Genomic DNA, 16,563 nt, shown 5'->3' with positions numbered 1-16,563 from the left:
TACACATTTATAATGGTTGCAATATCCCATAGTCATGTGATCACTATTTGCACCCTTCATTGCCAGCTTCCCACCAACAAAGGCAACGGGAAGCCAACAGATAGTTCCAAGTCACAATCAGGTTATGTCATGCTTAATGACCATGGGTCATTTGCTTAATGGCTGCAACCAGAACTGATGTCATGAGTTGTCGGTCAAGTGAGCTGAGGTGGCACAGCAGTTAGAGTGCAGTACTGCAGGCCACTTTAGCTGACTGTGTTCAGCAGGTCAGCGGTTCAAATCTCACCGGCTCAAGGTTGACTCAGCCTTCCATCCTTCCGAGGAAGGTAAAATGAGGACCCAGATTATTGGGGGCAATGTAAATATATATATATATACATTGCTTATTGGTGTACACCGCTTAGAGAGTGCTTGCACTTAAAGCGGTATATAAGTCTCATAAATAAATAAATAAATAAATAAACAAGTGAGTGAGTTTTCACTTTATGACTGTATTGCTTAATGACAGAGTTGCTGGTCTCAATTGCGGTCAGCAAGTGAGGTCTAGCAAGGACTACCTGTAATGAGGAAATTAACTGAAAGCAATTCTGATTGAAATACAGCAAAGAAGGAAATGCATCAACAACAGGTTGACTAATTAAAACTCTCTCTTGGTTTCTCTCTTCTGATAACAGTCTGAAGGATTTGAGTTTTCTTGCTGCAGTCAGGCTTGCAGTGATGATCCCTGTTACAATTGTTGAAGAAAAATCTCAGCTTACAAGTTTTCTCAAGATGAGGTCCATTTTGTCTTTTCAAACAAAATGCAATAATTTAGTCTCCGAACAGTTCACTATGGGATTGCATATCCAGGCCAAGCACAAATGCACATGTTTAGTCACATCCCATGGGCAACACCCTAATACAAAGAAAATATGCTGTATTTTTAATTGAACAATAAGAAAGTAAATGCACATAGATATCTGACTGATTACAGAGAAAACCCAAAGACAAATATTTGTCTTAGAATTATGTAACTGCAAAACCTTCCTCGTGCTCTAACAGTTGAATCCATTTCCTCTTGCATCTAACAATTTCCTCTTGCTTCCTTCTTGCTAGTTAAATATTTGCTACTACAGTTTATCACTCTGACTATATGCAGGGGCTCCAGGCTAAAACATTTATTAATACTCAAATTCCTTAATTTTTTTTTCACGCAATCCATTAGAAAGAAGAGTTGTATATAGAGTCTTTCACTTGCAAGGAAAATTAACTATTCATCCCATCACAGAAATCACCTCTGTGGATGCTCAAAGAGTGTTGAAAAGAAAGCCCATTTAAGGGTGATCTTTTAGATGGAATCTACAAAATATACAAACCATTGTTGGAATGTATTTAAGTCATGGAGAGTTCACTACATTTCTTAAGCTTTTGGCCCTATTCAAGGATGAGGGTCCACCACAACAAGAAGAAATTTGATAGACTTTATAGAGATACATATAGAGATACTCTATAGATAATCTGGCAGGAATCACCACTGTACAACCTGGGCTTACACTTGCTCAGATACAACAAATGATTTGGAAACCCCATTACAGAGGTTTCTTAGGTGTTGTAACTGAAGTCTATCCAGGAGTCCTGGGAATTCTTCAGGTGGTCTTAGACCAGTGGTTCTCAACCTATGGGTCAGGACCCCATTTGGGGTCAAACGACCATTTCATGGGGGTCGCCAAACAACGCAGTCCGCCATTTTTCCCCCCTTTTCCTTAGCTGTGCTACTCCCTTTTATTCTATTGGCTTTTGAAAGCCAATAGAATAGACTCTCTTGAATAGAGTCTAATTCTATTGCTTTCAGAAGCCAATAGGAATTGTCCAGGATGTCTCTGCCCTGCTGAGCCCACCAAAAATCCCATTCTGCAAACGGTGCTGCACCAGTTGAGTAGTCCTCGACTTACGACCGGTTGGGGGTTGCGGCATTAAAAAGGTTGAGAACCACTGTCTTAGACAGTTTAAGGGACAATTTGGAGAAGAGTGGGGATTTTAAAAATTATTTTTGTTTTGGTTCCTTTGAGTCCGTGTGGTATAGGAAGACATCAGGAGTCAAGTCCCTGCAATTCTCTTAGCAAGATTGCATAAGTGGTTTGCTATTACCTTGTTCCTAGGGCTGAGAGAGAGAGTGACTGGCCCAAGGTCACCCAGTTGGCTTTGGGTCCCTAACAAAGGCTAGAACTCATGGTCTGCCAGTTTCTAGCCTGATACTTTAATTACTACACCAATTTGGCTTTCTGGAGAAGAGAGAAGAAACCTTTTGGAGAGGGTGAACAGTGCACAATTGCACCTTTTGTTTGCATATTAATAAGAAATATGATCTTGATGAAAATATGCAATAACATTTGCTTAGACAAAAAGAATGAAATAATGTTTAAGTTTGGTATAATGAGTTTATATTCAGAAGTGAGTCTAATAGACAGCTCCCCGGTTCACTAGAGTAATAAGGGAAGGAAATACAACACATTCAGACTTGCAAGATTCTGTTAATATAGACAATCTCAATAAAAAGTTTTTGTATTCCTGTAGAGCAGTGTTTCTCAACCTTGACAATTTTAAGGCATGTGGACTTCAACTCCCAGAATTCCACAGCCAGCAATGCTGGCTGTGGAATTCTGGGAGTTGAAGTCCACATGCCTTAAAATTGTCAAGGTTGAGAAACACTGCTGTAGAGTTTATTTCCTGGCCTGGTCTATCTAGTGGGGCTGACACTAGAGCACTCAGAATGTTGTTCGTCCATTGATTTCGATGAAGATCTTGACATCTTGTGGGTTGTGGGCCATCAACGATGTGTCCGTAGGTGGCTAATAAGACCAATGTTAGCACAGAATGTTCTGCCACATACTAAACACAGAAATGTAGACACTGTTGATTCAGCATTTGTAGCTCTGGCTTTGCGGAGTGCTCGCTTTTCTTGTGCCAAGATTGTCCTTCTGAGTTCATATGTCTGGCAACCCTGGTACACCAAGGTGCGCCATGTCGGTCGATCATGTGCCAGAAGTTCCCAAGAGATGGTGTTAATATCCAGGGACTTAAGAGAAGCTTTTAACGTGTCTTTGTATCGCTTCTTCTGTCCCCCATGTGATCGCTTTCCTTGAGACAGCTCACCATAGAAGAGCTGTTTAGGGATGCGATGATCTGGCATCCTTACAACATGGCCCACCCAGCGCATGGCCCGCCCACTCAGAATAATACCATACTCTCAATACTTACAAGGACATAGGTGAATGGGACCATGAAGTATGGTATATTTGGATCATATTGACAAACTACCCAAACATTTGAAGATATCAATTATTTTTTGGTATAGTCAATGGATTTTCTGGTTGGATAGAAGCTTTTCCCACCAAATGATACATTGCTGCAGAAATTACCTCAGGAAATCTTTTGTAGATTTAAGGTATTCCAAGAGTTGCCCAGAAATAAGGGCTGTGCCATTGTTTCAAATATTATGGCTCAGCTTTGTGGTTCATAGACAACTGCATTATTTCATATAACCTGCTGAGTTTCTGAACTGAACTTGTGAAAGCAACACTGAATAAAACTTTTAAAAATTATGCTGTGCTTCTGTATTACATGGTAGCTATACTATACTTACTATTTTAACCGCTATTCAGTTTTCCCCAGAGGAGGAATGTAGTACATCTCTTATGAAATATTATTTAGGGATCAAACAGCATTAGGATATATGGTCACCTATACTTTTATGGTTATTGACCATATTACGGAAATCACTGTTATGTAAGAACATTGCTTTTGATATTGAACAAAAAGAAAGAAGCAAAAGATTAGCATGGGGATGAAGATGCTCATACCTTCAATATAATTAAGCCTAAATGTGTATGAACTTACTTTCCCCAGCATTAGAAACTAGTTTTTCATGCACAGGAATATGCTAGACTTCTGCCGTGCAGTGTTTCTCAACCTTGACAATTTTAAGGCATGTGGACTTCAACTCCCAGAATTCTACAGCCAGCAATGCTGGCTGTGGAATTCTGGGAGTTGAAGTCCACATGCCTTAAAATTGTCAAGGTTGAGAAACACTGTGCTAGAGAGATGAGGAGGCAAAAGCTTTCAGCATGTAACTTATTGACTTTTCTTTTCTAAAATAATAGTAATCCAAACTCTTATTGATAACTGCTTTTTTTAAAGATCATGACTTTATAGAAACTGAAGGCACAAAAATATTATAGAGATATTCCACAAAACATAAACCATTAGATATGTAATAAAACAAAAAAAAAACCATGCTTGCCTATCTAACTTATTTATTCAAATTTTAGAAAGGTTAAATCCCACACTAGTTATTATTTAACAAAGAATTAGAAATTCTATGGTGTGGCTGTGTTTGTAATTTTATGTATAATTCCAGTCAATACTGTGAAGGGTAAGTGTTATGACTTATTTAGAAATTCAAATCTGAAGTGAGATTTTGGAGTTCAGATTTTAGTTGAATTCATCTTGCAATTTTTATCACATACTGTGACAAAACTCTTGACCTAATTCAGACTCCTGAGCATGTTTATCTCTAACTACTCCCTAGCCCTACAATTTATTCTGATCTTTTAAGGTGATCAGTGAGAAAGAAAGTGGTGAACTCACAAACTCAGTGAAAACAGAGGACAGAAAGCAGTGACTGATAACGTCCAGGTAAGCAATTTCTTTGGTATGATGTGTCTACAATTTTTTTTATCTTTGAAGGGATGATAACCAGCAGCCAAACATGGTCTGCCTGGTGGTCACAGAATGTTATCTCAGAAGTCTGAGGGTGTCCATAAACACTGTTGTTTACCAAAAAGCTCTGACTATCTTTTTATCTCAGGGTTAGGTGAGGTTATTTTTGGGCTCTCTCTTTTGACTCCCCCCCTCCCATATAAGCAGTTGGTTGATATATATCAGTTTTAGACTAAATTCCTGGTCCTTTCCCTTCAGTTACTCCCTCTCCTAATAAAGTTTGAAACTCTTTTGTCTACATTTGTCCACATTGATGCCTCTTGTCCTGTCATGCTATCTGAAGGCTATTAAGTTCTTTCGGGCTACGTTTGAACATCTGTGCTTTCCTAGCCAAAGTTCACCCATATTTTTCTTGGTATTCTTGTTAATTATTGCTATTCACAGAGATTGTGTTTGCTCCAGGCTAAGCTTAAAATTATACATATGCAGTAAAGGCACACCTCTTGACCAGGGGCATCAATAGTCAATAAAGCAGAGATAAGTTTGGCATTCTTCTGAAATACTTTAGCATGTTGCAAGGATGGAAATATTGCAGTTGAATATGAACAGGATATTTCTTACAACATGTTAAGACTTCAACAAGCCAATGCTGTGAATCTTGTTGTAATGGACTCAGATGGACTTCATATTAGCTTTCCCCTGCATTTCAGAGTCTCCAAAAATTGTCCATAGATTTCGTTCCAGAATGCTTCAAGAAGCACCCACTATACTCCAAGAATGGTTGAAGCAATCCTGGCCTCAGGATAAAACCCATCTTTATACTGCTGTGATTCTGACCTGTGGTACAACTGCATTTTATTTGGTACTGAAATGGTTAGGCCAGAAAAGGATTAAAAAACAAATAGAAGAAACAAGAAGACAAAGGGATCGTGGCTTGATAGAAATGGAAAAATCAGTGCAGGCATTTAAAAGCCAGGTACATGTTTCCTAACTATTTCTTGTACATTATAAGTACTTGTATAAGTACTTATTACATGTATTACTTTTACTTATTACATTTTACATTTACTTATTATATATAATGTTTATGTAAGTGCATATTTAAATATATTTAGATATATTTTTTTGAGTTTACAGGAGTTGGACTAATAGGCTAATGGATAAGATAGAATTTTAGTAAATAATTATGAATGAATATTTACTACACTACTAAATTTTGATTTTTGTTATTTTACTGTTGTTTGGCTCTTGTTATTAAGGTTGGGTTGATCACTATCTCTCTTTTAAGTAAAACTGAAGGATATTTCATGACTACACATGGAGGAGAGGGACATCTGAAAATTTTCATTCAAGTTTACTTTTAAATACAACTTTAACCAAAAGGATTGCTACTGAATTAAGTGGCAATTTGGGTGCCCACATTTAGGGTGAGGATTCATTTGTGGTATGCTACTGTCATATCTTACAGTTTATCATCTTAGTAGACACAAAATAAAAGTTGGGTCAAGTAGAACAGAAAAGTCTCTCAAAAGATTTGTAGTACCTATGTTCTACAGCAGAGGTGCAGAACCTGGAGCTTTAAAGGTCAGATGTGGCCCATGAAAACCTTGGAACAACTCCAAGACCCATCCCAAAATTTAATGTGATGGTAACTGTAATGAGATAGAAGGGGAAAAAAAAGTCAAATGCATGTCTGTAAAATAAGCATTTACCTTGTGTTTAATTTTAATGAAATTAAAAGTCAATGTAATTAGGTAAAAATTTAGTCTTGATATCTATTGAGATTCTCAATCATCCAAGTCATGGTTGTCCCAAAGTTTGTCCCAAAGGCAACTGGACTGCCTTGGGTTTTTTTTCTTTGCAAAAGTTTTGCTTCACATCCAAGAAGCTTTTTCAATTTTTCAGTGTCCTGATATGACCCATTATTTTTATGGTTGCTGGCTTGCCATCAATAGCCACTTAGCCCCTCTGCCCTCTCTCACAAAAGCTACGCATCTGCTCTATCAAAACAATGGGGAGTGTTGTACTGTGCCCTTTCATTACAGAACCCTGGGATACCAACAGATGACATCCTTTCTCTGCCTCTGGTGGAACTGGTTCAGAAGCTGAAAGAAGACACTTTGTCTCCAGATGTGGTCCTCTACACCTATATGGAAAAGGTGAGCATAGTTGAAAACACAGAACATAGGTACAGAATGAAATATTGTTCACATACACCAGTTTGCCCATCTCATGTATACTACAGTGCATAACATGTCTTTCAACATGACAGAGGAAGACCTCATGCTGGTGAGAGAAAATGCTATCTCTGTGGCCCAATACTCTCATCTAGTTTTAATTCTATTTATTTTATATACTTTTTAAATGGGCTATTTCTCTCTGACCTATTTTATACTTATTCTACCTGCTGTGTGTTGAGCGGTATATGTCTATAATTTGAAGATGCTTCTGACACAAATAAAGAAAAAAAAAAGTATGCCCAGTAGCACTTGGCTACCCATCAGTCTTTCTATCTTGTCTTTATTTTTATTTTTTATCAAAAGAAGTTGAAATAATGAAAATGAAGAAAAAGCTGAAACTTGATATCAACATTCTCTATTCATTTGCAATTAAACATATAAATTTATTCAATTTATAAAACCTGCTAATTCCATATGTCTCAAGGTGGCATACAGTTAGGATTAAAAATACATCATAAATAAGAGGAAATACAAAATGGCTTTGAATATTGTAACAACCACAGAAAATGGATGCTTTTTAACATTCCACAAAAGGCTAGGTCTACCATTTGGTGAAAATGCCCACAAATTCCAAATATGTCCATCAGTCTGCAAAAGTTGCCAGTCCCTTTCTTAATTTATTCCCTACCAAAAATATATGTGTGTGTATGTATATGCCTGCATGCACACATATATCTACATTGTACTATACAACTAGAATTAGTTAAAATTTGCTCCAGTTTATTTTATTTTATTTTGTGTACATAATTTCCATAATTATATATAGCATATGTATATGTATGTGCACGTATGTGTATGATTTTATATTTATATTCTTTTGAGAGGGAGCATCAGATTTTTTAAAAATATGTGCCAGTTTGTTCACAGAAAAAAAATGACAATAAATGTTATCTTAGTATTATATTTCAACATATAGCCTCTTGAATCTCTTGATAATCTACAATATTTTCCTAATAAAGCATAGTTTTGCCAGAACATTAAATCCTTTTGTTAATAAATGAATATGCGTATGTATGTACATATATGTTAATATATTTGAGGAAATATTTTTAAAAATTACTTATTGAATTTTTTTTACAGAATAAAAACAACACAAATTTAGGAAAAAAACCCAGTAAAATTATCTTTTTTCTAAAATGTTTTTGAAGGTCAATCTGCACCCCCCCCCTAGTGGTGGGATCATGCTACTATGGCATTTTGCATTTGTTCCTTCACTACCTTCCTGTGGGGGGGATCGGGAGGAAATATTTGCGCCATTTTAAAATAAATACTACAATGAATATTGATTGGAATGTGTGATTTTTTCTTTTACTATAAAAATGGTTTGGGGGCAAGATTGATCTTAGGAAAATGATAGAAGGTACTGATGAAAGTGAAACAGTAGATTTGGTAGATTTTTTTTTTTTAGGAATCATGGATCAGGAATGGGGAGTGATTAACAGAGGCAAGCCCACTGTTCCACTTCTAATTATTTCCCCACCTTGTCTGTCTACTGTTTTCCTAAAAAGGCTTTAATGGTCACGAAGGAGGTGAACTGTGTGCGCCATTTTATTCCAGAATGTGAGCCATTTCTTCAGCAACTGAAAAAACAGAAGGAAAAGGGTTTATTGTACGGGGTACCTATCAGCATCAAAGACCACATTGGATACAAGGTGATTCCATTTCTGTGATACATTGGTTTTCTAGAAATGGCAGACAAGGAACAGCTGCTAAGAGAAGACCGCTAGATACCTTTCTAGGATATGTATTTGCTTATGGTATAGCCTTTTTATATTGGAAAGGGGATGGGAAACCATGGCTTACAGGAAAAACACAGCCCCCCAGAGCCTCTAGAATTGTATTGCCACATCTGGTTGCTGATTTATAGTGGTACAATTTTTGCTCATTTTTTAAATAGTTGAAAGCCCAAACTTTCAACCTTAATTAGCTGAAAGCCTAGACTACTTTGAATGTTTTATTTATTTCCTGAAACAGGGACCTCAAACATAGTTGTTTTTGCAATAGTGACGAATATCTGTAGCGCACATGTAGGATGAGGGAGAACGAATCTTCACCTTCATAGTTGTTGTTTTTTTAAAAAAAAGAACAAAATTTTAAAAAATCCTAGCAGAAGAGAAAAATGGGGAGAGGAAAGGAGGGAAAAAAGTAGAGGCTATTATTAGATGTTAAGATAAAGAGTTGATCTACACCCGTTTCCTTAATATTTCCTTTATCTTTAGGGCCACTTGACAACATGTGGCTTTTCACATTTTCTTGATGTGGAAGGAGAGGACAGTGTGTTGGTTAAGGTATTAAAGAAGCAGGGAGCAAATCCATTTGTATTCACAAATGTGCCGCAATCTTTATTCAAGTAAGTTTCTATGGCCCAAATGTGAATTCTTTTCTTGTATATAGCTACCGATCAGTCCTGCGCTTTGATAAACTCTATCTCTTTGTCGTGCAGTTGCTAAAAACATATACCTCTGTTATTTATTCACAGTTTGTCTTGACTTGTTTTAGTCATGGCTTCCTATATCTGAATATTAATCTGTAATGAATGCGTTAATGGATGATGTTTCAGTTCCTTGCCCAGATCTGAGTCTTGACTAAAAGGAATCCATATAATCATGCAATGATGGCAATTTTGTTGATCTCATTTTGGAGGCACACAAGAAGAATGCTGTGGGAACAGGTGTTTCTCAAGGCAGTGTGCTCTCCTCCCATCTTGAGTAGAGGAGAGAAGCACACCACTGGAGATAAGGAGAAAAGCCTTAGAGCAGGGGTCTCCAAATTTGGCCGCTTTAAGACTTGTGGACTTCAATTCCCAGAATTCCTCAGCCAGCCATGCTGGCTCAGGAATTCTGGGAGTTGAAGTCCACAAGTCTTAAAGCGGCCAAATTTGGAGACCCCTGCCTTAGAGGAACTCTCAAAAACCAAGTCGATTGTCATATGTACTGTGTTCCTTTTTCTTCAAAACTTGATGAAGAAAAAGTAAAATTTCTGTTGTATTCCTACTACTTTTTACTTGGTATATCAAGAAAATATCCAGAATCACAGTGATCCTAAGAGATGTAACCATCAGTACTATGCGTCCATTTAAAGCAGTGGTTCTCAACCTGTGGGTCGGGACCCCATTTGGGGTCGAATGACCATTGCACAGGGGTCGCCAAACAACGCAGTCCACCATTTTCCCCCCCTTTTTTAGCTGTGCTACTCCCTTTTATTCTATTGGCCTTTGAAAGCCAATAGAATAGACTCTCTTGAATAGAGTCTAATTCTATTGGCTTTCAAAAGCCAACAGGAATTGTCCAGTCCATCTCTGCCCTGCTGAGCCCACCAAAAGTCCCATTCTGCAAACAGTGCTGCACCAGTTGAGTAGTCCTCGACTTAAGACTGGTTGAGTAGTCCTCGACTTACGACCGGTTGGGGGTCACGGCATTAAAAAGGTTGAGAACCATTTAAAGGGCCCAGAAACCTTTATATTTAGCCATGTTCAGCTGTCAGAACATGTTGAAGGAATGGTCTGTATTATAGGAGTTGTCTTTTTGTAGAAATTGTGGAGGGGGGGCTGTTCAGGTTTTTCTCTCTCTTTAATTATTCAGATGTCCTTAGGGTTTTTGCTTTCTGCTTCAAGTATATTATAATCTGGTCAATTTGAAAAATCTGTTAAATCTTTTTGATATACAACTATTTTAGAGTACAACATTATTTAGAACAGAGGTCCCCAGCCTTTTGGGAACCAGGGACAGGTTACGTGGAGAGAGGTTTTTCCGCGGACCGGAGGGGGCGTGGTTTTATGTGCTGCCTGCATTCTGTGGATGGGTCTTTCCTTGTTTGTGTGGACTGGTTGCTGGCATGCCGCGGCACGGTACTGGTCCATGGATCGGGGGTTGGGGACCCCTGATTTAGAACATCAGAATTAGGGACCTCAGACTCATAATGCAGTAATAGAAGCTCCACTGAGTTTAATACATTTTAATTTTTGTAGGTGGGTTAAAGATTGTATATTCAGAAGAAACAATAGATTATAGATTTCCTGTATTTTAAATATTGTGTTCCCACAATCTGATATATTTCTATCACCTTTCAGCTATGACTGCAGCAATGTAGTTTTTGGGCAGACGGTGAATCCTTTGGATCATAAGAAAACTCCTGGGGGTTCATCTGGAGGGGAAGGGGCTCTAATTGCTGGAGGAGGTTCTGTCTTGGGATTTGGATCAGATGTGGGTGGAAGTATCCGTCTACCTTCCAGCTTCTGTGGTCTTTGTGGGCTGAAGCCAACTGCAGGTAGATTGAGGTAAGTACTAAAGTTATCATAGACTGTGCAACTGATTATCACACTTTGACAAGATGTAGAATTGTAGAGTTGGAAAAGACCTCAGAAACCATCTAACAGAATAATCTTCTGGGGTTGGAATGTTGTGGTTACAAAAACTCTAAAAATACTGCCATTTAATTTCTGCTGAAAAAACTGCTGAAGATATTGGTGATCTTGGAGAAATTATGAAATAGCTTGATCAGTGTTCACAAATGTTTAGAAATGATACCATGGGCACTTTCCCTAGGGTGCTAGGGATATCCAATTTAAGTTTGAGATAATATTTCTCTAGCAAATGCTTTCATTCTAAGGAAATAAAGCACTAAACTTAGTAGCAGAGAACTCAACAACTTCAAGAGGTATGGATATTAACATGTTGGCTGGAAATTCTGGGAGTTGAAGTCCACACATGTTTAAAGTTGCCAAGCTGAGAAACAGTTCTCAACCAAGAACAGACACAGGTATAAACAAATATGTCTTGTACAAGAGCAACCATTGACATTTATCACTGAGTGATGATCCAGTTGACAGGGCCCTTCAAAAAGCCATTTGCTTAATTATTTTATTCATATATATTGTCTGCATTTTATATTTCTCTGTTTTACAGTGTTTCTGGAGTAAAGGAGCCTTTTCATCTTATGCTAAGTAAATAAAATCATCTTTTTTTGTGGAAAGTGGGAAAGGGGTGAGAGAACAATTCTGAATGAATGTAAAAAGTGCCTGCCTGAGCTGAAGAACAATGGATATTGAGTACATAGTATTTGAAATATAAATATTAACAAGAAAAGTGGAAGCATAAAATGATCTTTCAGAAAGAATGAATGTGGAACAATTTAAACAAAGACATGATCATCAAAGCTTGATCTTATTTTGAAATCTATTTTGCTGTTGATCAATAAATCCCAAACTGGATTAGCTATATACTATTACTCATACGTATATTCATCTTCTTAAGTTTTAGGGACAATAGGACCAATGGCAAAGGATGTGGATAGTCTTGCTCTATGCATGAGGGCTCTCTTATGTGATTACATGTTCCAGCTGGATCCAACTGTGCCACCCATTCCATTCAATCAAGAGGTAAATCAAAAACCAAAGGGTAGATATAGCACCTTTGCTGAATCCATAGTTGATGATTTTGACAGATACTATGAGATTCTTTTCAAAGAATTCCCCAAATAAAAAAGTATCTAAATATACATTTAGAAGAAATAGGACTATGACCCTATCCACACTAAAAATATAACCCTCTCAAAAAAATAAAACAAGGCAAATAAAAAAAAACCACTAATGGATTAAAAATCTGTATGCATACATGTTAGCTGAAGGACGTCTATTTAATTTTTATATATATATATATGTGTGTGTGTGTGTGTATGTGTATGTGTATGTGTATGTATATGTATATGTATATGTATATGTGTGTGTATATATATATATATATATATATATATATATATATATATATATATATAAATAACATTTTTCCTGGGAAAAATGTTATTAATATAGCTGATAAATAGTCATCAGTTTGAGAAAATATATCCCTCTTCGTCATGTTTTTGAAAGTTCTTTTTGTTGTATCCATTTTTCAACCAGAGCAATTTCTTCCATTAAAAAATGTCACTAATTTGGTCAAAGAGGTGCTTAATTTTTAAATATTTCACAGTAACAAAGCTGGCAATTAATAAAAGACATTAAACCAATGTCTTAATACTGCATCTACTTACATGCATTACAAAAAAATTGTTTAACTCACAGCAGGATTCATTGTTAAAGATTGTGAGATTTTCCAAATGTCTTCAGAAAGTTTCAGTCAAAAGTATAGCTAACTGAACACAAAGATAGTAATATGAGCCAACTTGCTTCTCACCCTGTCATCACCATCTAGAAAAATCACATATTAAAATTACATTAAAATTACATTACATTTAATTAGATTAAAATTACTTCACTAATTTAAGAAGAATGTAGTGCCACCTGAGAATTATTGTCATGGTCAATTCCTGTTAATATCCTGAAACATTTAAAAGTCTGGTCCATTGTTCTAAGTATCCCACTGCTCAAACCAAAGCACATGCAGTTCTATGAGCCTCTGCATGCCAGTGTGACATGGCATGCATAATAGTGTGACAATCACAACAATGTGATTAACAAAAGTGCCATCACAGGGTTCATACTATAGCTCTTAATCCAATAATGTTAGTAACGGAGAGGTTTTTTTCCCCCCTAGATATATTCAAACTCTACACCTCTACGGATTGGATATTATGACACAGATGGCTATTTCTTGCTCCCACCATGCATGAGAAGGGCTGTCCATGAAACCAGGAAGCTTCTGCAGGAAGCTGGCCATACAGTGTGTATCTTTGCTACTACTATTCTTTACAGTACAACTTATTTGGATGTTAAATAGTGGGTTATTTTTTGATACAGAATAGTCAGAGAGCTTCTATACCAGGGCTTTTCAACCAGTGGTATGGGTACTACCTGTGGTACATTGGCACCTGGCAGGTGGTACGCGACCATCTTAGAAAAGTGGTAGTGGGGGAGGGGAATGAGCTGAACTGGTGGCAGCACCGCACAAGCCTGAGTGAGAGATAGCTGGAGCTGTAGGGCTGTCAGGGCTCAGCGGAAGCGCCAGGATCAGTGCCACTTTCCAGCTGATCAGCGCTTCTTTGGGGCTGTCAGGGCTCAGTGGAAGCGCCAGGATCAGCACCAGGCTCCAGCTGGAGCTCGGCACTGATCCTGGTGCTTCTGCTGAGCCCTGAAGAAGCACCAATCAGCTGGAAAGTAGCACTGATCCTGACGCTTCTGCTGAGCCCAAAAGAAGTGCCGATCAGCTGGAATGTTGTAGCATCTCCAGGATCTTGTGATTTACATTCAGATGCTTGGCAACTGATTCATATTTATGACCCAGTGTCCCAGGGTCATGTGAAGTGACCAAAACCTGCTGCAACCAGATGGGAATAAAAACAAACACCCCCACCCCATCCCCACTGCCAATCCTCAACAGAAATGCTCACAACAATGAAAGGAGGAAGGGCGCTGCCGGGCAGGCAGGCAGGTGTCTTGCTGGGCTGTGGCTTGGGGGCACTTTTTTCAGTGCCATTGTAACTTCGAACAGTCACTAAGTGAACTCTTGTAAGTCAAGGACTACCTGTACTTTATCACTCTTTTCCTTTTTTTTTTTTTTTGGTCATCAAGTTTTTGACACCTTGCTAGGCGACTGGTGGTACTCAGATGTTGCTATATCCTAAAAGTGGTACAATGGGTGAAAAGGTTGAAAAGCCCTGTTCTATATGGAGGGATTTTAGTTGTGTGTGTAGAATGGTGTGGTTTCCTAACCATTTATTTGGTTGGGCCATAATCAGTTATCTCACCAATTATCTATGACCAGCAGCTGAGCGGTGGGGCTGGTAGGTTTTCATGATGCAGTTGTGCAGGCTGATGTTGATCGGAGATTTATTGCTGTTTCATAAGAGCACCAAATCCTTGTTATAGAAAAGCTTGATTTCACAGCTGAATGTTCAAGGGGGAAGGGGGCAGTTGCAAAGTGATAGGGGAAGGACCTTTCCCATAGAAGCAAGCAACTCCACATTGGCAGCTCTTAATGGGCTGCTTTTGAACATTGGCTTGATGCCAATGTCTTCTGAATTAGCAGAAGAACCATGTTCAAAAGCAGCTAGAACAGTAAAAAGTCCATATTTAAAAATAACTAAAAAAAAACAACCACCTGCCAATGGAAACATGTGCTAAAGTGGGATATCTTGTACATCATTGTGTGATCTTCCCTCTACAGCCACTCAGCTGATTTTCAGAAAGGTGCTGGTGGTTTAGATGCCCCATATCTTCTTCAAGCCTGGAGACCTAAAGAATCAACTCTCAGAATGGGAGATTCAGGGGCTAAGAAACTTGATGGGTAAAGAGTCATCTCTCCTCATTGCAACTGAATGGGGTGGCAAAAGATGGATATTATCTGCCACCTCTTGCAGTTCAAATTGTCTAGGAATCTGCTCTATGGGACTGTAGATCTAGCAAGAATTCTCTTGCCACACCTATAGTCCCAAGAGCTCTTCCTGATAGTGATGTCAATTTCCCCTCCTTTTCTTGCCACTTCTGGCAGCCATGCAATCAGTTGCCAGAAGTTTGGGCAAATCCTGGAGCAACTTCTAACAATTGCTACATCCTCTGCTTTATTTTTCAAAAATATTTTGCCTTTCTCTGGTCCAAATCCAACTCACCAGCTATTGGTTTGTTGACCCAGAGGGAAACCATATCTGGGACTTCATCAATTTCCTTCCTTAATTGGCTCTTAATTGGACATCAGCATTTGGCGACATCCTTTCAATGGCAGGCTAGGAGGACACACATCAGCCAGGTTGCAGTTTTTAAGCTACTTCTTTTCTTTTTCTTTTGGTCAGTTGAAGAACTGGTGAATAGCATTAACCGAACCAAAGGGAGGAGCCCTTTGTGTGCATATGCTTGATTAGAGAAAGCCATATCGAGTGGACAAATAGCATGCAGGAAAATAGTTAATCTAGATTTGTATTTCGTTTACATCTTGGAGTTTTAACTGAAAACCCCTTTGTTATCTGCAGCTAGTTCCCTTCAACCCACCTTCTGTGGACTATGTTATTGATGAAATTTATGTGAAAGGTGCTTTTGCAGACGGAGGCTCAAGTCTGTTGGCCTTGTTGTAAGTAGTTTGTTGGGGATGCTAAAGAACGTTTAAAGAGCCAATAGCAAATAAGGACACTACCCAATATTACTGTGTTCTCATTCAAACCATATTTTAAAATAAGGTCCAGGAGGTGATGGTGGTGTCATCATCATTACCATTTGCTTTATTATATCAATGAATTAGCAGAAAGAAGTACCTATGTATTATTGTGATATAACCTCCAGTTAGCAATCACTACAATAATAAAAAAGGGAGAAAGGAAATAGAGGGTTTGAAGACATAAACAGAACAGTTCCAGATTTTTGACTCTTTTCTTCCTTGTTCTTTTGGAAAATAAACCAATTCAAATGTTAGTAACGTACCCAAATCCCTATGCTGTCAATAAGATGTAAATTTCTCCTTCTAGTGTAGTATGAAAATTGTTTTCACAAACTCCTGAAAAATACACAGTTGTTGATATTGTGATAGATTACTATGTTAGGAATACAGCAAAGACGAAACTGGTAGCATTTACCTGAATGAAGAGGTGATGCTGATATTCTCTCCTTCCACTATGTACCTAAAATAAAGTCTAACATTTGAGCCCAGGAGATATGATCTCCTTTTTCTTATTAAGGGGAAAATATATTGCCACTTGCATGACT

General features: G+C 37.9%; 1 protein-coding gene across 5 annotated transcripts in view; it reads left to right on the top strand.

The window, feature by feature from the left end:
• The window catches only part of LOC120297315 (vitamin D3 hydroxylase-associated protein-like), a 30,748-nt gene that overhangs the window by 5,541 nt on the left and 8,644 nt on the right, over nt 1–16,563 (top strand). For 3 of the 5 annotated variants that reach the window (XM_039319811.1, XM_039319805.1, XM_039319809.1), the window contains exons 2-11: nt 4,595–4,674; nt 5,409–5,674; nt 6,744–6,857; nt 8,447–8,590; nt 9,158–9,288; nt 11,008–11,214; nt 11,843–11,880; nt 12,191–12,315; nt 13,469–13,594; nt 15,837–15,934. In XM_039319811.1, the coding sequence (XP_039175745.1) occupies nt 5,444–5,674; nt 6,744–6,857; nt 8,447–8,590; nt 9,158–9,288; nt 11,008–11,214; nt 11,843–11,880; nt 12,191–12,315; nt 13,469–13,594; nt 15,837–15,934 (1,214 nt within the window). In that variant the 5' untranslated portion in view covers nt 4,595–4,674; nt 5,409–5,443. Of the gene's footprint in view, nt 1–4,567; nt 4,675–5,408; nt 5,675–6,743; nt 6,858–8,446; nt 8,591–9,157; nt 9,289–11,007; nt 11,215–11,842; nt 11,881–12,190; nt 12,316–13,468; nt 13,595–15,836; nt 15,935–16,563 lie in introns of all 5 variants that reach the window. The other 2 variants (XM_039319808.1, XM_039319810.1) reach the window with 1 other exon arrangement.

The sequence above is a fragment of the Crotalus tigris genome, unplaced genomic scaffold (genome assembly GCF_016545835.1).
Source record: "Crotalus tigris isolate CLP2741 ecotype Arizona unplaced genomic scaffold, ASM1654583v1 scf7180000023617.9722795, whole genome shotgun sequence".
Lineage (NCBI taxonomy): Eukaryota > Metazoa > Chordata > Lepidosauria > Squamata > Viperidae > Crotalus > Crotalus tigris.
The sequence above is the reverse complement of the archived record's forward strand: the minus strand, read 5'-3'. Positions and strand labels throughout refer to the sequence as shown.